We start from the raw sequence: 21,493 nt of genomic DNA, 5'->3' as shown, positions 1-21,493 counted from the left end.
ACCGTATAAATAGAGACGCTCCTATTTCTGTTTCCAATGAAGCCAGGATTTCTGCTCAGAGGCCGGCTCCATCCCAGGAGCGAGGCAGAGACAAGGAAAGGAGCCAAGATCTTTCCCCCAGATCATGGGGCCCAGCAGCCTGCCTGGCATTTCTCCTGCGGATTTTTGTGTGTGTGAAGAAAAGCTTTTTGTCTTTGCTCTGGTCACCCTGAGGCCAAGTATATAATACTTACATCCAGCCCCAAACCCCAAAATCTATTTCTCAGCTTTTAAAATCACATACTTCATCCGAAGTAATTTTCATTCAAAAGTGAAATGTCTTTTCTCTATTGAAAATTCAAACCTTGTGTAAATTACTAAAAACGTCTCTCAGTTTGAGACAGCGCAAGCCCTGGGCTGCCAAGGACATTCATTCCAGGGCTGGTTTCCTGTTCCCTGAAGGTTCCAGAGAGGCCTTCCCATGGCTCACTCCCCTCCTCCTCCAGGATATCCGGCTTAGCTCAATCCCTGCACTTTCTGGAACGAGCAACCTTGAGATTCAGAAAACCTGCTCACTCTATGGAACCTTATGGAACGCCTGGGTAGGCCAAGGGGTGTCAAGGAAATAGTGGCAGGAAGGAAGATTCTTCTCCCCACCCCTGCCCCAACACCCCTTTTTCCCAGCCAAGCAGAGAGCAGTGAGTGAACCAGGCACTTCACCCCAGATTCCAGGGATTCCCAGATTCTGAAATGCCGGTCATCAGTTTACACACAGTCTTTGCTGAGTGACAAAAGTAAGGGTGTTCCACACTCAGACAAACTGATGACCGCTGCTCAGCCCAGCAAGGAGGCATCCACCTCTCTCTTCCTCTCTCTCTCCCTCTGCAGGTGGAGCCCAGCTCCATCATCCCACAGAGCCCTTAGCACTGAGGTCAGCACCCCAACTGCAGCATCAGGACCAAAGCTCTGGTCTCTCCTTCTACACCGAAGTTTCTGGAAATTCTTCTATTTCATCAAATGCATTGAGGGTAGTTTTGCTGTTGCTCCTGGAAGAATCTTGGATTTTGTTGGAATCTGCTTTTAAAAATAAAAAATAAAACACTTTCAGAAATTCAACCCTCTGTAATAATATACTTCTGGGTCACCATCCAGCAGGGTGATCAAATGTCACATCTGGAAGGGACTGGATAATTAATTTCAGCCAACCCTCCCATTCCACAGATGGAGAAAATCATGGCCCCACACTTGATTTTTCCAAGATCATAGCTCAGAAAGGAGCATCCATCACCCTTTCTGGTTACACAGGTACCTGTCCGCCTCCCAGGTCCTGGATCTTCATTGAGGAAGGAGACATGCGTTTTCCATTCAGTCCACTTCACCTCGTTGATCCTATAAATGTGACATCATTCTCACAACCTCACCACCACAGCTTATTAGACACAAACACTCAGCTTCTGAGCTGTCCTAGACATCCCCACTCTCCGTGTGCTAGGATTCGAGACATCACATCCTATCAGCACTGTTAGTTCTTAAAGCCTGCCTGGATCTCGAGAGATCAATCTCATCCTGTGGTGTGGGACCAAAAACTCACCAAAGTGTAAAGAGGCACAGTCAGGCTGTGACTGATGGGTAGGGTAGCTGCGGGCCTAGCAGAGGAAGATAGGGGAAGAGGCCTGGGCAGAGAAGGTATGAGTGTGTGAGGGCATGAGGACAAACTATTTACAACCGTATAAATAGAGCCGCTCCTATTTCTGTTTCCAATGAAGCAGGATTTTAGCTCAGAGGCTGGCTCCATCCCAGGAGCGAGGCAGGGACAAGAAAAGGGGCCAAGATCTTTCCCCCAGATCATGGGGCCCAGCAGCCTATCAATTAGTATTAAGCTTTCTTAAGAAAATGGATTCAATTCCCACAAGAATCAATGGTGAGTTATGACTAGAGTTGATGTTTTGGCTTACATTGCACCAAGAACCTCTAAAATGAAGGCATCAAATTGGAGATATCTGCACTGGTAATGAACTTCTGGGTGGTGGGATTTCAATCAGAGAAACAGATTCCAGTTCAAATATCGTGATACACAAAACAGATAGGTTGGTGTGTTGGTCAGTCAAACAGGGAGTATAAGGAGGTGAACTCATCAGGAAAAAAATACTCTAGGGATATACAAGTACTTTCTTTTGGGCGGGGGCTGAGGGCAGTCCCCAGCAGTGTTCAAAAACCCGAGGGTCACTCTAGAGATGCTCAGCCTGTGTGGACCTGATAGTTTCTATGCTCAGGTCTAGTTTCTGGGGCCCAGTTATACACAGAGGTCACAAGGACTACACCACATGGTGCAAGGGGTGAGAAGGGTGCAAGAGGATCATGCAATGTTGGGGACTAAACTTGGGGTCCCACGCATGCCAGGAATGCTCTGTCTAGCCCTCTGAACTCTCTCACTGGCCCTACAAGTAATCTTGAAAAGTCAAAAATACGTTACCTTTCAAAGGGCTCACTTTCCATTTGCTAATAGCAAAATGTGCCTCAGGTCCCCTGGCATCACATTCACCCACACCAAAGGACAGACAGAAGGACAAAGAACTCCAGGCAGTCAAATCTTATTGTGAAGCTAACACTGGGTAGTGGTGGCCCATGTAGAACCTCAGGAGGCCCCTGAGGAAACCCACTACCCGGAGTCCCCTTCTCTTTCCTGGGTCACCTTGTGACAGGCCTGGGACTAGACATGACAGCTCTGCTTCTCTAATAGCCCTAATTCATCTCTCTTTGTCCCCCTACATTTCCCATCTCGGTCCATACCGTAAACACAGTCGGAAATCCTCCTCAGCCACTTTACACAGTTCTCCCATCCGGAACCTGCTCCGTAGCCACTCTGGCAACATTTTCTCAAACTCCAAGATTGTTCTGGCTCTCTGGGGGGACATGAAGGAAAATAAAGGAGCATGAAGAGCCAACCCAGGAGCATAGCCGCTTAAGAGCATGTGTGTGCATGCATATACACAAAGTGTGCACATACAGACATAGAGACACAAGCACAGGTGTATGCCTGCACACACAAAGGCACACATACTCATGCACACAGGCATGCATGCAGACACATATGCACACAATACATGCATGCATACATGCACGTACATGCTTGCACACGTACACACACACATACACACACACTCCACCACCACCAACACCACTCCAGCCCCCCAGCTCCCACTGGCTGCTAAATGCAGAGAACCTGAGGATTCAGTTAATCTGTAGGTTCAAAGAATGAGAAACCAGAAGTTTCGGGAAAGGTGTTGAAATTGCTTTCCACATGACATAACTAATGTTTTCTGGAAGTCCAAGAGCTGCCTGGCTGAAAGTACTTGCTCCTGGGTTACCATGCTGAAGGCAGGTTCAGGCACTCCCATCCTGAAGAACTCTGAGATCCACTCAACAGCTGTCTGACCTCTCCTGAATATTATCGTCAATTTAATCAGAGAGGCCCTAGAAACATCGTTGTATCAAAGTAAAACTTTTCTCCCAGTACTTGGCCCAGTTCTGCTTCTGGGTCCACAGCGTACACCACTCCCTCTTTGATCCGTAGCTCAGGCACATCTGAAGGGGCACAAGTCTGCTCCAGTTCCAGTACTAGCACCGTTTTTGTGAGGCTGGCTTCCAGTGCTCTCGAGGAGCCTGCTCACGCCTCCTACACATCCTGTGGTCAGCGACCTTCAGGCAGCCCCGAATCACACTTTGACTTTGAGCACAGCAACCCCTACAGCTGACAATGCTGTACTCGGTGCTGTACCAAGCCTTGCCTCAGGATTCCTCCAGGCTCACCTGCAGGCGCCAGATACGCTCACTCTCCTTGGAAACATTCTCCACAGTCTCACCCATCAGGGCAATGAGCATGTTGAGCAGGAGGACGAAGGTGAGGATGACATAGGTGATGAGCAAGAACAGGAAGAGGATGGGGTACTTGGAGTTCTGCTGGATGTTCAGGTCTCCCAGGCCAATGGTGAGCTTGAAGAGTTCTAGCACCGCGTCGCTGAAGCTGCCATAGGAGCTGCAGTCTTTGTTGTCCTCGGAACACTTCTCGATCAACGAGGCCAGGGCTGGGAGGACAGAACAGGAGTGTTCCTCTTTATTCTCTCTGGCTGAGCAGTTAGCCAACAAGTTTGTGGCTTTCTGTGGTCTGGAACTTCTCTTCAAGATTATGTCATCCTGAGCTGAAGAAAGCTCAAAAGGCTGAGTATGCTCTGTGTGTAGAAGGCCTGGGTTGGATTCCCAGGCTAGGTACCCTGTGCAACAGTGGGGGCAACCCCCAACCACAGAGTCAGGGGTAGTCTATGGGCATAGCCAGGTGTGGTTCAGTGCCCCCTTCTCCTGAAATAAAATAAACCATGTGATTCTGAACCTCTTTCTAATGGTCTATATCAGTGAAAACTTCAAATCAGTGACTCTCTCATCTCTTGGTTTTGTTTTGGGGGTTTGGAGGGGAGGGTTTGAGGGGGTATGTACACCTAGCAGTGCTCAGAGGTAACTCCTGGCTCTGCACTGAGGAATTATTCCTGGAATTTCTTGGGGGACCATATGGGATGCTGGAGATCAAACCCAGATCAGCGGCATACAAGGCAAATGCTCTACCCACTCTACTATTGCCCCAGCCCCCTCTCTCATCTCTTTTTTCTAACACACAGCTGGGTCACAGCTGGCTGGTTGGCTGGGGATGGATGGATGGATGGGTGGATGGATGTGGGAATGTATGGGTCACATTGATGAGGGAGTAAATGGACAGGTTAATAAATGGGCTCATAAAGGAACAAATAAATAAGTAAAGTGTAACCCTAGAAAGGTATCAGACAGCTAGGGATAGCTGTCTAAGGAACTGTGACTTAGGGGATACTGTGCTCAAAGTTAAAGGTAGATGTAGAGGTGTAAGGACACTAGCCATAGGAGGCATGAGTGGGCTCAGGGAGAGCACTGGAGACCAGGTTCCTTGACTGTCTAATTTCAAATGCAAATAATCACTAGAAAAAAAAAACAGTGAAACATGTAGGAAAATAAAACCATATTCCCTTGTGCAGAAATTAAACACAAAATTAGATAGTGCTGTACCCTCTGCCACAAATGGATTTTAAAGGAGGCTCACACTCCTTGGCGCTCAGATATATCTGAAGCAAATCGTGAAAGTAACAGGATATGAAGGACCAACAGAGGTTGCTTCTAACTTTCCAAGAACATTGATTACATTTCTGTGAACCTTAGTTTTCCCATCTGTAAAATAGAGTCAAAAACATATTCTGTCTATCTCAGGTGGGAGGGCTGCATGGATGGATGTGAAAATGGGAGGCACCCCACCCCACATGAATGGGTCAGGGGGACAGATCTGATTTGAGTCCCGAAGTCTCTAAGCCTACTCACCTTCTTGGGAAAATAGCTTCCACTCCACCAAGGTGTTGGGGAAGAAAAACAAAGCGCAACAAGTGTTCCACTGGGAGCACATGCTGAGGTCAATTGGGGCTGTGTCATTTTGACATCAGAATAGAGTGCTTTACAGAAGTGGAATCATTATTACTGGGGATGGAGAGATAGCACAGTGGGTATGGTGCTTTTCTTGCCCAAGGTCAACCAGGTTCCATCCCCGGCATCCTACATGGTACCCTGAACCTACCAGGAGTGATTCCTCAGCCAGGAATAAGCCCTGAGCACAGCTGGGTATGGCCCAATTAACAATAATAATAATAATAATAATAATAATTAATTACCTACTCCAAATCCAAGTAAGAACACGATATATACAAATAAGAATTTGAGAACATCATGTAAAATGACCTATAAAGAAGGAAACACGATTACAGGTAAGTCTGAGTACACGAGCACTGCACACCAGTCTCAGAGCTCCCCCCCCTTCTCCAGGTTCCCGCTGACCACACCTCCATCAGGCCATTCTCCCTCCCTCCTAGCCAAATCTCCCAGAGGCACCCAAATCAGTCCTGGCCCCACCTCCTCCAAAAAGCCTTCTCCTGTTCCAGCCCTCTTCCTGGAACACACTCTCTCTTGGTCCCTGCTGATTATCTCCGGCTCCTTTCTTCATAGAATTTCTTTTCTGGAATCCTCACACTTCCTGGGGTGCACTGGTCTGTGTTGGATTCTATTTATATCCACTCACAAGAGCTAATGGTGACATCTTCATAAAATCCTCTACCTTGTTGTTTAGTGCAACCATTATTAAGAATTCATTTCCGTAAACTTAAAATTATAGAACCAAAGTAGATTTTCAAAACTTGTCCCTTCTTTTATTACTTTCACTATGATCTATGTTCTTGAGGTTAAATGAGCCTCTCTGAGCCATATGATGGAATGGGTTCACACGGGGTTCACAGAATAAGTTCCATGACATCATGCTGGGAGCTGCAAACTGTTATAGTGGGGGTGTTTACACCATGAAAATTGGTAAATACTACAAATCAAAGACTGCTTATGGTTTGGTTGGTTGTCTAGCTAACAATGTAGAATATATAAAGTCAGGTTAAAACTTAGAGATGTGTCTTATCTGTAGCTGTTACACTAATAATAGCACAGTAATATTCATAAAATATCTTCTAATATTTTAACACAATTATTCAATTCAGCAAATAATTGTTTCATGCCATTGACAAGCAAGTGAAGTCTCGACATAAGTCTTTATCACTTTATCGTTGAACCAAGACTCATTTACTAGTTGCAACCATAGGATGACAACAGACACAAGAATTCACCACAAGGCTAGAGATTAAGGGGGTTAAGGCATTTGTCTTGAATGCATCAAATCTTGATTCGACTCCCCCAGCACCACAGAGGGTCTCCTAATAATCATAGAACCAGGAATAGCCCCTGAGCATGACTGAGTGTACACTCCCCCCCAAAAAAAAAAGACTTCAATGCGAATCAATAAATCTGCCAGACTTACCTATCATAAATATCACTCTGTGTGTGTGTGTGTGTGTGTGTGTGTGTGTGTGTGTGTGTGTGTGTGTGTGTAGGAGGGTTGGGGGAGAAGGCCAGTACACCACTGACTGGGATGAGAATGTTCCTTCACAAAGTGTATCTCTTCCCAGGGTCCAACAAGTCCACACATTTTTAAGATATGGACACTGAAAGACTGAGAAAGGCAAAGGCTTAAGAGTGTCAGACATACCTTCTGGATCATGACGCTGTACATGCCCATGGACTGGAATCCCCGTGTGTAGTAGAGCATGTTCGCCCAGCCCAGGGCCATGGCCAGCACAAGGCAGGCGAGGTACTCTTTGTAGGCAAACAAGTACAAGAAGACAGACAGTATCACAAGCACAGCTTGGACAAAACTGTTCAGGAGACACAGGAGACAAGGAAGGGCCTTACTTACTTCTCCTCACCATCAAGACAGAGACAATCAAATCCCCCAGCCTCCTCAATCCCTGAACAGTCACCTCAGTGGCTGATGCTGGAGAGATGGATACGGCGGCCCCAGGTCCGCTCTGTGTCTAAGATCCAGCCTTGCGGACTGTATCACCCGAAGTGCATCAGGACCAGTGGAGGGCTGCTTGCAGCTGATGGGGACATTTTTAAAATGCAGATCTTGGGTCGAGGTGTGGCTCCAATGGTAGAGCACCAGCCATGAATGAGCAAGGCTCTGGGGTCCAACCCCAGCACTACATGACTTCAACACCACATGTGGCCCTCACACAAAATAACAAATAAAAATAAACCCCAGGGGCAAACCAGTGAGATTTTCATAAGGTATCTTGTTGATAGAGCTGTACCAATATGAATTTCCTGGCTTAAGTAATGTATTATGGTCATAAAAAATGTTAACATTAGGGGAAATTGAGTGATAAATCTAGATTTTTTAACTTTTTCCTCTAAGTTTAAATTAGTACAAAATAAATACTTTTGAGGGGCTGGAGCAATAGCACAACGGGTAGGGCGTTTGCCTTGCACGTGGCCGACCCGGGTTCTAATCCCAGCATCCCATATGGTCCCCTGAGCACCGCCAGGGGTAATTCCTGAGTGAAGAGCCAGGAGTAACCCCTGTGCATCGCCGGGTGTGACTCAAAAACAAAAATAAATAAATAAATAAATAAATAAATAAATACTTTTGAAAGTATAAAATAAAACCCACAGACCAAAGACCCAAAAAGCTTATTTAGGCCTGGAAAGAGTGGGGTTGGGCTCAGCACGTGAAGCATAAGCCTTGCATGCATGAGACCTGGGCTCTGAGCACCCTTAGGGTGGTGAAGATCTGGAGATGGGGGAGGAGGTTGGAGAAGAGGCCTGGATGCACCCACGATTTCTGATTTCCCACAGACGTTAGGAAGTCATTAGGTGACCTACTGAGGATTTGGTGATATAGTAAGTGATTCTCATTTTTAACAAAAAGAACAAAAACTGTCAGCATCAATATTTATCAACAATGATATTTATCATCTCATCCTAATAACAAGCTTCCCAGAGTCTACAAAATCTACTGTTCTAATCCCTTAAAATAAACCAAGTCTCTATACAGGAAATAAGCCAGCCACAAAAAGACAAAACTATGTACCAATACCACTTCTTGATATACCTAGGATAATCAAATATGTAGGAACAGGATAGATGCTACAGGGGTGGGGGAAGTATGATTTGAGGGGCTGGAGTTTCAGTTTGGGAAGAGGAAAGTTCTGTAGAGCTGCCTGGCATTGGGAATGGACTTCACTCTACTGAAAGGTCCACTTATAAATGCTTATCTAGGGGCTGGAGCAATAGCAGGTAGGGTATTTGCCTTGAAGCAGCTGGCCCAGTTAGATCCCTGGCACCCCATATGGTTCCCTGAGCCCCGTCAGAAGTGATCCCTGAGCAGAGAGCCAGGAATAAGTCCTAGAGTACTGCTGGGTATGGCCCAAAAATAGAAACAAAAGAAAGAAAGAAAATAAATGTTTATCCATTGGGAATCCTCCTTTAGGAGACCCCACCCAGAATCTGAGAGCTTCCTTGTATACCTTCCATTTCCCTTCCCTAAATAGTCTTTTCTGAATTTGGCCAAAAAGAAAAAAAAAGAAATGCTTATATATTTTACCACAAAATTTTTATATTTAAGTACTGCATATACCAAACACCCAAGATCAAAATCTACTCGTAAACAGTGTGTACACCATTAGTTATGTCAACATCACAACAACAATAAAAAAAAAACCTTCTGTCTTATAACATCAGGCTGACACCTCGATTGCACAATGTAATTATTGAGTGGCTGGAATTGAGACACAGCAACCTTGTTTGCCTCATGCAGGTAAAAGCAAGAACCAAGCTATGAAATATGTGGAACCAAAGCAAGGAAGCATGTCTACACCTTCCTGTGCACCAGGGCTGGGAAATGTCCAGCAAGATTATGTGGTGTGACCCTGATACCTGATAGAGCACACATGTATGGCCATGAACAATGTTATAAATGTCCAAAGACCTTTGGCAGAAGCCAGGTTGCCCTCTGTGCTACACTAATGAAACAACTAAGAAGCAAAGACTAGGGCAATGCATTGGTGACTTTGGTCCTCAGTGAAACCAGTGGCTGCCTAAAGGAGCTTCCTCAGTAATCGTCACATCTTCTCAAGGTGAGAGAAGCCTGTGGTCAGCATGGTGGGCCAGCACTGCACCTGGCCTCTCCATTTACTGCAATATCTGGGTCCCCCATTTTCCAACGGGAATGAGGACCTCTGCCTCTAGAGGGCAAGTACATATAAAAAAAAAAAACAGCAGTTATTTGGAACCATCATGCAAGATTCAAGGTCTGTGCAACCTGCCTCCCTGATGCTTCAGCAGAGGGATCTGCAGGGAGGAGCTATTGACTCAACATTCTTCAACCATGCTGCAATTCTGTCCAATCAAATGGCAACGATGCTGAGGCTACCTCTGTTCTCTAACAGCCAGGGGATCACAGGAGCCTCTGGTGTTGGCTACACATGTCCTCAGTGAGACCAGCTGCTGAGCCGGGCTTCTAGTGAGGATGTGGCATGGTCAGCCCTGCTCCCTCTGGCAGAGATGACTCTGGGGGGTCAGGGTGGGGGGAAGTTGGCAGCATCAGCAGCACAGAAGCTCTCAGGACCATGAGAGATGCACTGCCCAGCCCTGCAGTCACTCCCCCACCCCCCGCCCACCCCCCGCCGTGGATCCCGCCCCCCCCCGCCCCCAATCTTATGCCTGCAGAGGAGATTTGATGTTTGTCAAGCAGCACCTAGTCCTGCTCTGTGGAGCTCCTTCGTGGCAAATTCTAGACCCCAGACAAGAAAGAGAAACTGGCCTGCAATATTCCTTCATTAAAAAAGTGAACTTTAGGGGCTGAAGCAATAGCACAGCGGGTAGGGCGTTTGCCTTGCACGCGGCCGACCTGGGTTCGATTCCCAGCATCCCATATGGTCCCCCCGAGCACTGCCAGGGGTAATTCCTGAGTGTAGAGCCAGGAGCAACCCCTGTGCATTGCCGGGTGTGACCCAAAAAGCAAAAAAAAAAAAAAAAAAAAAAAGTGAACTTTAAAAAAAAAGTGAATTTTTATCTCACTCTCACTCTCTTTCATATTTCCAAAATAAAATTATCTACCTTCACAAAAAAAAATTCAGGGCCAGAGCAATAGTACATTCACCTGCATGCAGCCACAACCAAGTTTGATCCCCAACACCCCATAGGGCCCCCGCCCTGAATCCTCCAGGAGTGATCCCTAAGCACAGAGCCAGGAGCAAGTCCTGAGCACCACTGCATGTGGCAATAATAATAATAATAATAATAATAATAATAATAAATAAACTAATTTTTAAAAATTAACCATAGGGGTCCCGAGAGGCTTCAACCAACTAGAACGAGTTGGTAGATGTTGAGTTTTTCCATTCCAGGGACCTCTGCCTGACAGTTACTAGGGATCAGTCCCCACGCATAAGGCTGTGCAGAATGATGAGACAGAGGGACACTATAGAGTGGCTGTTTCAGAAGGACACAGAAGCCACCAAGCATGACTTTAGCCCTACCTACGCCATGGTGACCCCGGGACCAGACCTACTTACAAGACGAAGTGAAACCAGGCATCAGAGAGGATGGACTGCAGGTCGGAGGGTCTGAGCAGGAAGATGGCAATGCCCTAGGGTGAGACAGAAAAGAAACCTGGGTCCCCTGGGTGCCCCTCACCAGAGGAAATGAGCAGGGGTGCTTCCCCAGGACTAAGCAAAAGGATGGGAGAGTATGTGGAGACACAGACAAGAAAGATGGAAGAGGCCCTGGGTCTGGGGACCAGAGGCAACCCCAGGGTGAAGTGAGCATCCGTCCACCCACCAAATCTAACATCTCTCACCCTCACCCTCATGCTCACCCCAGAACCTGCAAGGCAGCACAGTTCTGGAGCTGCCTGATGCTACCCTGGGTGAGTCTCACTCCCCAACCACCCAGCCGTTGTTCACACTGTCCCCTGCCTGCCCTATAACCTCCTTCATCACAATGTCCCCATGCCCATCCTCCCTGCTGGCACAACTGCCCTTCTTCCTGAAAGCCCTCCTTCATTCTGTCACCAGAAAAAGTCATGACCCTTCCTCAACTTTGACTTACACCCAAAAATAGGTTCTTTCATCTCCTATTTTAATGTCGCAGTATTTGTACTCATTGAAATCCTACAGCATGGGGAGGGCACAGAGACCAAGCTCCATCTGTTCCTATCACCTCCTCTCCCAGAGCCCCAAATATGGATGAATGTTGGACCAATCCATCAGTAAACAGATGGAAGGATGGTTGGCTGGAAGCTGGAAGGAGAGAGGAGAAGGAAGAGGAGGAATGGGAGTGGTAGGAGGAGTAATGGGTCACAAAGAGGTGGTGATGGGGCAGGTGGGTGGAAGGGACAGAGAACAAGTCACTACTGAGTGGCTGAGAAGGCAGAGACATGGGAGAGAAGTAGACAGGTGGACACCCTAAACAGATGAAGTCTGCTTCTAAATTGGCCTGCCTGTCGTTTCCCATTTTGAAACCAGTATATCTGAAGCTGAGAAAGGAAACATGTCCCCCACGGTCCCTCAGAAATAATGGCTGAGCAAGGCAGGGGGAAGCCAGGCTGTTCTCCCGCTGCCCGCTCATAGGCCTGGCTCAGTCGCCACTCACCTCTTTCACAGTGATACACATGGCCCAGATGAGCACAAACATTCTTCCTAGGAGCTGCAGCCACCCCATCTTATGAGTCAGGGCCAAGGGGTGTGGAAAGGCCTAGGGAAGGAGGGAGGGAAGGAGGATTGGATAAGTCCACAGTGCGGAGCACTAGCTCAAGAGGAAATACACACGTACCGCATGGAACCTGCACAGGGTAAGAGAAGGAATGGAAGCCCCCAGCAAGCGTCCCCCACCCACAGCAGGAACCCAGACTCTGCAGTGAAGAGCAGGGAACAGTCCCTGCCAACAACTCCCGGACCTGACCATATCTGCCCTCTCTAGAACCATCCATATTTCCACTCTTTCCAGGCTTTCATAATAATTCAATGAAGCTGAGACTCTGTTCGTGTAATGGCCGGGAAACTGAGGCCCAGAGTGGCGGGAAGCTTGTTCAAACACCCTTCCCTCCATTCCTTGTGGCCTTCATACCAGAACCACACAATAATCCCTGAGGTAGAAACACCCAACGCTCCCTTAGATAGAACATCCGGACAGGCCGGCATCGCCAAATCATTCGGCTCTGGCCCAACAGAGGTGATCTGGGGCTGAGCACCCAAGGCAAAGCCCTGGAAACGGATTCAGTTTCCTAGTAACTGTGAAGGGACAACAGGACAGCCCCACAACAACCTCTGGGCCCCATCTGCACACGCGCCATTCTGAGTTCCTGTAGCTGCCAATGCCCCAGGCCCTTTGGGGCCACGTACCTCCTCCTCCCTGGGCCGGTAGTAAGAGACGAGCGTCAGGGTGATGTTGTAGAAGAAATAAAAGCAGAAAGACAGGAAGAACATGTACTTGGCAAACTTCTTCCACTTCATATGCAACAGTGTGTGCAGAGGCTCCAGCGTCAGCATCTCATGCCGGTTCTGGGGGTTAGAAGCCCAGTCACCTGGGAGCTGGGGGAGGGGCCATTTTCAAAAGACCCCCTGTTTCAAAGGCAGCGCTGAGTCAGCCTGCCCCTGGCAGCAGCCATTAGTCCAGTAAACTGGTTTGGCTTGAAGGGTGAGGAGGGTAACTCCCATAGGAGAAGCTGCTCCCCAGTGGGTTCAGGGCTAGAAAAGGGGATGCAAGCATGGCTGGGATTCTGGTCCCAACTTGCCTCCCCTTTCATGTGACCTTAAAAACATCCTTGACCCTCAGCAGGGGCCAGAGAGATGATAGTTGAATGGGCTGAGGGCAGGCTTTGCAAGAAGGAGGTCTGGATTAGGTTGCTAGAACCAACTAGTGCCCTGAGCACCTTCAGAAGCAAGCACAGAGCTGAGCATTAGCCCCTGAGCACAGCTGAGTGTGGACAAAATTTTTTTAAATTGGATATCCATCAACCTGTCCTCTTCTCAGACATGTAAAGGGGCTCTTTCTAGACAAGGCAGGTTCCAAAACACGGCTTTTGGTAATACATAAGAAGGAAGATTCAGCTTGCTGCGTCCCTTCCTCCCAAGACGCCAAACCTCTCATCCTCTTTCTCCCCCTCCTTTATCACTGACATCCCTTCCCTCTTGTCTTCTCCAGGAAGACCACCTTGGCCATGCTGGTTATGTGGTCATTTGGGGAAACAGGGTCTTAGAGGAAATGAGGAAAAAAATAAGATGGGAAATATTAATATCAACCATCACCACACCCATGCTGCCTAGGATTCTGGGACTAGGAGAATACCCTCTCCAGAAAGCCAGCTGAAATAGAAAACCCGGCATCTAGGCCCCATTCTTTTAGTGCCAACCCTATCCACTGAGCCACAGACATGGGAGGCAATGTGTGTCCGGCTAGTGGTCTGAGATTTTCCCAGTGCCCAATAGGCCCTGGCTCGAGGCCCAGTGCTCTCCACCACCTCCAGCTCCCTGCCCTTCCCCACCCACATAGGGACCCACATCAATGTTGGTGTTGTAGACGATAATTTCCAGCACAGAGTTGTCTGTTGTGGTGTCCACGTTGGTGAGGTCATAGAGAGAGGATGACACGGGCCCATATGCCCAGTCGGTGAACTTTCTGGACAAGCTCCGGAGTGGCTTCTCTTTGATCTCACGGCTGAGGATGTACTTCAGGATCTGAGACAGGAAAGATAGCTCTGAGCAGTGGCACACGGCTGGGGACCCACAAGACCAGGACCCACCTCCCAAGCACCTCCCATTGGTGGGCCCCAGCCTCTGTGCCTGCCGCCCTCAAGCCCAGCTTTCTCTGGAGAATGAGCAAGAAGTTCTGGTCACTCAAGACTGGGAACACCAGAGACAAAGCTGCAGAGGTTACAAGGTCAGGGTGTGGCCCAGAGGGAGAGCACGCGCTCACGGGTGTGAGGAACTGGACTCCATTCCTGTCCCTCAAAACTAAGCTGGGAGGGGATGGGGCCCTGTGCACACTGCAGAAAGCTGCACACAAATCCACATACAAATCTTCATGCTCACTGGAACCCTTGTTCAGAGAAGATTCTAGAAATTACACACTTGAGAAATGACTGGCCTGGGTTTGAGAAACCTTTTTTTTTTTTCTCCAGCTTCTCAGTCCCCTCTCAGTCAAGCCCCTGTGAGCTTCAGCTCACTGCTCAGAACAGGGCCGTGGTCCTCCAGCTCTGCTGCCTCTCAGGGTGACTGGGGAGCATCTGAAAACCCCACAGTACCCGCTAATTCAGTCCAGATCTTGGGGTGGGAGGCAACCTGTATCTTGGAAGGACCCTGGAAGCTGAAACAAGGTGGATGGTCACTGCTCTCCAGTGACCGAATACCCAAAAGCTGTGGCCTGGGCCCCTCAGGCTGGGAGCCTGGGATCCTCTCCAAGACCCAGGAGGGGACAGGGCTCTGATGGGCCCCCTCACTGCAGGGTTGCCAGCTAGTCTCACATGGGACTCTGTCTCACAGCCCAGTGGGGAGCTCAACAGGTCTAGGCACGTCTCCACAACCTGGATCCCAGAGATCTGGGTTCTAGGCCACAAAACACCTTCTACCAGCATAGGGGCCAAACTTGACAGCACCCAGAGGGTTTCCAAAGAGAAGAAAAGAGAAAGGGCCAGGAGGGTGAGGGGGTCTCTGACAGATAGTCATGGGCATGCACTATCCTTCCAGGACAGAGCCTTAGGGTCACACTCTATGCAGGGGGTTCTGTCCTGAGTGCTCCCTACAGCAGCCTGAATGAGAGGCTTTTGGAGGAAGCTTGATGGGTGATCACAGGATGACTGTCCTCAACGTCCTCTGCAAGCTGTGTCCCAGAGTAGGCAGGAGATGGGGGCACGTGGGTCCCCGGAGCGGGCAGGAGATGGGGCACGCAGGCACACAATTCCTCTTCTGTCAAAACTATTCTCCATCTCTCCCCTCCCCCAAGAGGAGAACAAAAAGGTCTCTGTAGGCCCCAACCCTGACCGCTGGGATGAGACCCAAGTCCCAAGGGGCACCCACCTCCATAGTCAGCTGCCCTGAGGCTGGCAGTGCTCGGAATCAATAGCCCCCACACACACATACACACACACACACACACATACACACACACACGCACGCACACACATAATCACCAGGGTCACTCCACAGCCCCCAGGACTCCAGAGGCTTAGAGGCTAGCAAGAGCCCAGCTCCCAGCTGTGTGACCTGGACCTCAGGCCCAGCCCTGACGCCAGTCCCTGGCAGAGTAAGCCCATCCCAGCTGTCATCACTGTGGTGCCCCCCTTGCCCCCACCTTTCAGCTCCTCAGCCTCCTGACAGAGGGCATAGGAGCCCGAGAGCAGCCACAACATCCTGCTGGTGACAGTCAGACAAGGGTCTCTTATCTCCAGAGTTCCCACATCGTCCCTCGTCACACACGATTCCCCGGCCCCACCATAAAATTCATGTAAAATTCTGCCTTGCGCTCCCCAGCCGAGCCCCCACAAGGTAGGGCATCTCAGGACAGAAGGCAGAGGCATGGAGCATTGGAGGTGGAAGCAAGGCCCACACGCTGCATCTCTCTGGCTCTGTGAGGTCCTTGGAAGAGCCCCCCAGGGTGGGCAAGGTGGCCCTGTGCCCCGAAGCCTCCCACCTGTCCCAGGGCCCCACCTCGGCCTTGCCCATCTTGGCGGCCAGCTGCAGCGGGGTGAGGCCGTCATTGTTGCGCATGGTCTCCAGCTCCCAGTTGCCACTCTTGAGCAGGATCATGTCGTACATGCGCTTCACAAAGTCATTCTGCGTCTTAAAGTCCTCGGCCACCGTCACCAGTGCGTGGAGGATGTTGTTTCCCCGGGAGTCCTGGGAGGTGATGTCCGTCTGCTCGTTCTCCATCAGCAGCTGCACAATCTCGGGCTGGTTGGTGCACGCCGCCAGGGCCAGGGGCGTCTCGCCTAGGGAGGGGGTGCACTGCCACTCAGCTCTCTCAAGGCCCACAGCAGGCTTCCCTATGTGGGAAGCAGCCCAGGAGAGAGCTCCCTCCTGTCCACCTAAGTAAAAATGGCTCCGAAGGCTCCCTGTCTGCCTTGTGTGTGGTGGAGTGGGGGGAGAGAGGGCGGTGCGGGGAGGACAGGCCTAGAGTTGGATCCTTGCGATAGTTCCTGTTGGGGCTCCCTGCCACTTTCAGCACCGCAGTCATACTGATCCTTAGCTTGCACAGGGTCACATCTAAGCCAAAGAAAATCTCAAGTTCCAACAACAGTCCTCTGGGAGTTGTATCTTCGGACTATCAACTCTCCCTAACTCACACCCTGCAGCCACCATGGCCTTCTTCCTTCTCTGTAAACATGCTAAATATGCCAGGTGTTTTTCTACCCCAGGGCCTTTGCACTGGCTGTTCCTTTTGCTCAAGTGTTGTTCCTCCAGTATCTGTGTCACTGTCTCCCTCGCCTCCTTCCAATCTTTGCTCCAACATCACCTTTGACATGTGTCACCCTAGTTGCCCATTTGTTATTGTCTCTCTTCCACCTAGAAGATAAGTTCCATGAAGGCAGAACTCTTTGTTGTGTTCACTGATAATATTTCCTACACCTAGAACAGGTGTAGGAAATAAGGGATATTCATTATTTGCAGTATACAATAAGCAATCTGGAAATGTCTGTTAAGAAAAGAGGAGGGGTGACCCACCCATGCTCCCCCCAGTAAGCCTGGGAGAGATCAGACCTAGACACCAGGCTGACTGGTTCCCTGTCCTGTCCCTCCCACTCCTTCTCCCTTTCCTAGCTGCAAATGTTTCCTGACACCAGTTCCAACCAGGTCTGCTGCCGGTCCAGGGGACAGAGATGAACTGGATGCAACCTAATCCTCAAGGCTGCTCAGGCCCATGTTGATTAAAGCAACAGAAGGGAAGACTGGTGATTGGTTGTCAGGTAAGGCAGGGGTGGAAAGAGGAATTGACTATTGACTATACTTTGGTGGCAGTGAACAGAACGGTTTGTTAAAGTGGGTACTACCCCTGGAGCCGCTTTGGGACGTTCAGAGGGATCTGCCCTCCCCTCCCGCTGCAGGGCCTGAGCCCTGGCTCTGTCCCCTAGCCGAGCCCCTCGCGCACACACCATACGCACACGCACTCGCACAGACACACAGGCCTTCCAGGACCCGAGACTGACCCGAAAGAGCAGAGAAAGCAGCGGGTCCCCGCCCTTCTCGGGAACCCGCCCCAGGCCGCGGCAGGGGCGAGGCAGGGAAGGGGGTCACGCACCGAAGTAGAAGCCCTCGTGCAGGTACTTGGGGTTGAAGAAGACGCCCTTGGCGTGGGCGTTGACGTCAGCGCCCGCCGCGATGAGCACCGCCGTGATGTCTCCCTGGCGCCGCTCGATGGCGATGTTCAGCGCGGTCTGCCCTGCGGAGCGCAGGGGCTTGCTCAGGGCTGGAGGGGGTCCCTCCGGAAACCAGGGCGGCCTGTCACCCGCCCCCCAAGAATCCCCTCTTGACTCTCGGCTCGTTCCCTGCTGGACGCGCAATCTCCAGACTGGGTCCCTTCCGAAGCTCCTCGGGGCTCTTAACCTCGCCTGACCCAGCCGGGGGGCTTCATGGGAGTGTCCCCTAGAACTGCACGCTGAGCGACACTCCAGGGGACGGGCTCCAGGCCCCCTTCAGTCGGGTGAAGGGCTTGGAACCGGGCCTGAGAGGTCGCACAAGGGTTCGAGCCTCTGCTCTGGGGCACCCATGGGCCCCCCAGCAGTGCCCGAGGGGGTGAAGCCCCCAGCCCCACCCACGTCCCAGCACCTCGGAGTGTGGCCCAGAAACAAAAACTAACTTTTAAAGTAGAGGTTGAGAAGTGGTCACGGTGGACAAGAACTGAGTGCTGGAGATACCTTTCAGTATCTGTATTGCAAACCATAACGCCCAGAAGGAGGGAGAGAGAAGTGTCTGCCATGGAGGATGGAGGGGAAGGGACAACTGGGGACATTGGTGACAGTAAACATGCAAACATGCATTGGTAAAGGGACCACTGTTGGAATAATGTATGACTGAAACTCAGTCATGAACGACTTTGTAGCTGTGTTATCTCACTACGGCTCAATTGAAAAAGAAAGTAAAAAAGTTGGAACTGCCCCCTGAGAGCCTTGTTGGCTTTGAGCGTGTTTTCAGATCACTCTGGGTACCAATTGGAAGATGCCTTAGCAGGAGCCCAGACAGTGCAGGTGTGAGCCACACAAGATGGGAGAAAGATTCCTGGGGGTCTGTGAGTAAGAATGGTCTGTGAGGTTTGGGAGAGAAGAGGTCAAGCCTGGATGGCAGATGGACCGTGCCCCAAAGATGAAGCAATAGAACTGAGAAGCTTCTAGAAGGGGAGAGGGTCATTAGCCTTGTTGGTAGAGCCTGCAGAACCTTCAAGTCGAAAGAGCCTAAGACTGGGAGGAGGGGGTGGCTCTTAGGATATCCCCCAGGAGCTGCAGCAGTTTCCTGAGAGCTGCCACCATGCCATACCTGAAAATGAAGTCCTGTGCGCTTTAAAAATGGGAAATGCATTTAGAACCAAGCTTTGGGCAGTGAGAACCTTCCTAAACAAGATCCAAACTGCAGATCATCTTTTGAAAAACCTGATGTTGGCTTACATAAAACTTAAATATGTGTATATTTCAAAAGACTTGCTTTCAAAAGTAGAAAGAACAGTGATAGACTGGGAGAAATATAGCCAATGGATCAAAGAGATCATGTGTATCTAAGCACCCCCCCGCCCTGAAAAAAAATTAATAATAATTTTCAGCATTAATGGAGGAGGAAGAGAGTGAGTGCTTTTGGAGTGTGTAGGAAGCGAATAATACTTTTTATATCTTTTGAAGATAGATTTGGCCATAGCCATTATAGTTTTAAAGTGTATGCTGCTGAGCCGGAGCAATAGTGCAGCAGGTAGGACATTTGCCTTTCATGCAGCTGACCCTGGTTCAATCTCCAGCATCCCACCTGGTCTCCTGAGCACCAGCAGGAGTAACTTCTGAATGCAAAGCCAGAGTAATCCCTGAGCATCGCCTGGTGTGACCCAAAAAGCCAAATAAATAGCTAGCTAAAGTGCATGCCACTGAAGGCAGAAAATCCAAGTGAAAGTATTTTCCTAAAGCATATGAGCACTGTACACAGGGTCAAAGACAAGGTGTAAGCTTCAACAAGTCACAAGCGGAAGTGAACCCCCCTGAATACCTATCAATAGATGAATCCAGCTGGGCTAAGAAGACAAACTCTCATATTCTTTATCAGAAGACATTTAAGACATATATATCTAACTCCCACCCCCAACAGGGCAAATTGCAGATTCATTCAAACAACATAATGTTATTTCATGTTAAGTCAATATATCAATGAATAAACAAAATGATCTTTCTCTTTGTGCACTGATATACCTATGTCAGAATTCTAGGACAATTCTCAAAGGATGTGCACCAAAATAGTTGTCTCTGAAGAGAAGCAGGGGGAAGAGGTGAAGGGTTGTTTTTGTTTTGCTTTGAATTTCATTAAAATATTTTAAAGTTTTGGGGCCGGAGTGATAGCACAGCGGGTAGGGCGTTTGCCTTGCACGCGGCCGACCCGGGTTCGATCCCCGGCATCCCATATGGTCCCCCAAGCACCGCCAGGAGTAACTCCTGAGTGCAAAGCCAGGAGTAACCCCTGAGCATCGCTGGGTGTGACCCAAAAAGCAAAAATATATATATATATTTTTTTTAAAGTTTTACAATGAAACTTTATCATGTATTAATTAATGAAAGATAAATTGTCATGTGAATCTGAATGATAGATATTGTCATGCTAATATCTCAAAGGTATGTTTAAAACTTTCATAAGGTTTTTTATAGGGACCTGGTGATGGCAGTGCTGCTCCGGACTGACGAATGGGTGAGAAAGGCTACAGGGAGCATGCTGTGCTGGCGTCTGAATTCAGAGCCCCATGCATATTAGGAAAGCGCTCCATCACTCAAACTCTCTCCCTTGTCCCCTAAATTTTAATTGAATAAATTGTTAAAAAGAGGCAAGATAGTAAGTAAGTAAGGTGCTTCCCTTGCATGCAGCCAACCCCGGCTCAGTCCTTATCAAAGCACATGTTCCCTGAGCACTGCCAGGAGTCACTCCAGTACAAAAAAAATCGGGTGTAGTCAGGAGCAATATCTGAACACCACTAAGCCCACCTCCTTTACCTCCCCCCAAAGAGAAGTTTTTTGGGTTTATTGTTGTTTGGTTTGGGAGCCATACCCAACAGTGCTCAAGACTTACTCCTGGCTTAGGACTTAGTGTCTTTGTTTGTTTGTTTGTTTGTTTGTTTGTTTGTTTTGCTTTTTGGGTCACACCGGCAATGCACAAGGGTCACTCCTGGCTTTGCACTCAGGAATTACCACTGGCGCTGCTCAGGGGACCATACGGGATGCTGGGAATCAAACCAGGGTCGGCTGCATGCAAGACAAATGCCTTACCCGCTGTGCTATCGCTCCAGCCCCAGTACTTAGTGTCTTAAGTCCACTTAGGACTCTAAGTGGGGCTCAGGGGACAATATCAGGTGCCTGGGGTCGAACCCAAGTCAGCCCCATGCAAGGCAAACATGCTAGCTGCTGTACTGTCACTCCGGTCCCAAGTGAAAAAGTGTGAAAGATTCTAATAAAATGCTAAAAAAATGACCACATTAATGCTCATACGGTGCAGTGAGAGAATGTGAGCCCCTGCTAAAAGGGACAACGAGGCTCAGAAAGCTAGGCTAGCACAACCAAAGTGAGGGAGGAAATACCACGTTAGGAAGCAGCGGCGGGGGCCTCCGGGGCCTGAATTTTGGGTAGTGCCTGGTACACAGAAGGTAGGAGATGGTCAGGTAATGAATGGGGGCTGGCATCTCAGAAGACAGGAATAAAAGGCCCCTCCAACCACACAGAGAGAGGAGTCCCCCAGAACCCCATCAGCAAGAGACAAATTCGCAGAACAAAGGAACTAGGGGAAGCTGAGCAAAGGAGAGAGGGAAACAAATACAGCCAGGCCTGGCTTCATAGAGACACTAA

General features: G+C 49.3%; 1 protein-coding gene across 2 annotated transcripts in view; it reads right to left on the bottom strand.

Moving 5' to 3' along the window:
* Positions 1–958: 958 nt before the first annotated feature.
* Positions 959–21,493, bottom strand: part of TRPV3 (transient receptor potential cation channel subfamily V member 3) — a 33,871-nt gene continuing 13,336 nt past the window's right edge. The window contains exons 6-17 of one of the 2 annotated variants that reach the window (XM_004604964.2): positions 17,716–17,856; positions 16,128–16,408; positions 13,983–14,159; positions 12,825–12,983; positions 12,076–12,177; positions 10,998–11,071; positions 7,130–7,295; positions 5,718–5,784; positions 3,790–4,064; positions 2,770–2,882; positions 1,289–1,368; positions 959–1,056 (exon numbers count right to left, since the gene is read on the bottom strand). In XM_004604964.2, the coding sequence (XP_004605021.2) occupies positions 959–1,056; positions 1,289–1,368; positions 2,770–2,882; positions 3,790–4,064; positions 5,718–5,784; positions 7,130–7,295; positions 10,998–11,071; positions 12,076–12,177; positions 12,825–12,983; positions 13,983–14,159; positions 16,128–16,408; positions 17,716–17,856 (1,733 nt within the window). The remainder of the gene's footprint in view (positions 1,057–1,288; positions 1,369–2,769; positions 2,883–3,789; positions 4,065–5,717; positions 5,785–7,129; positions 7,296–10,997; positions 11,072–12,075; positions 12,178–12,824; positions 12,984–13,982; positions 14,160–16,127; positions 16,409–17,715; positions 17,857–21,493) is intronic. The other variant, XM_004604965.2, reaches the window with a different exon arrangement.

Source organism: Sorex araneus, chromosome 3 (assembly GCF_027595985.1).
Source record: "Sorex araneus isolate mSorAra2 chromosome 3, mSorAra2.pri, whole genome shotgun sequence".
Taxonomy (NCBI): Eukaryota; Metazoa; Chordata; class Mammalia; order Eulipotyphla; family Soricidae; genus Sorex; species Sorex araneus.
The sequence above is the reverse complement of the archived record's forward strand: the minus strand, read 5'-3'. Positions and strand labels throughout refer to the sequence as shown.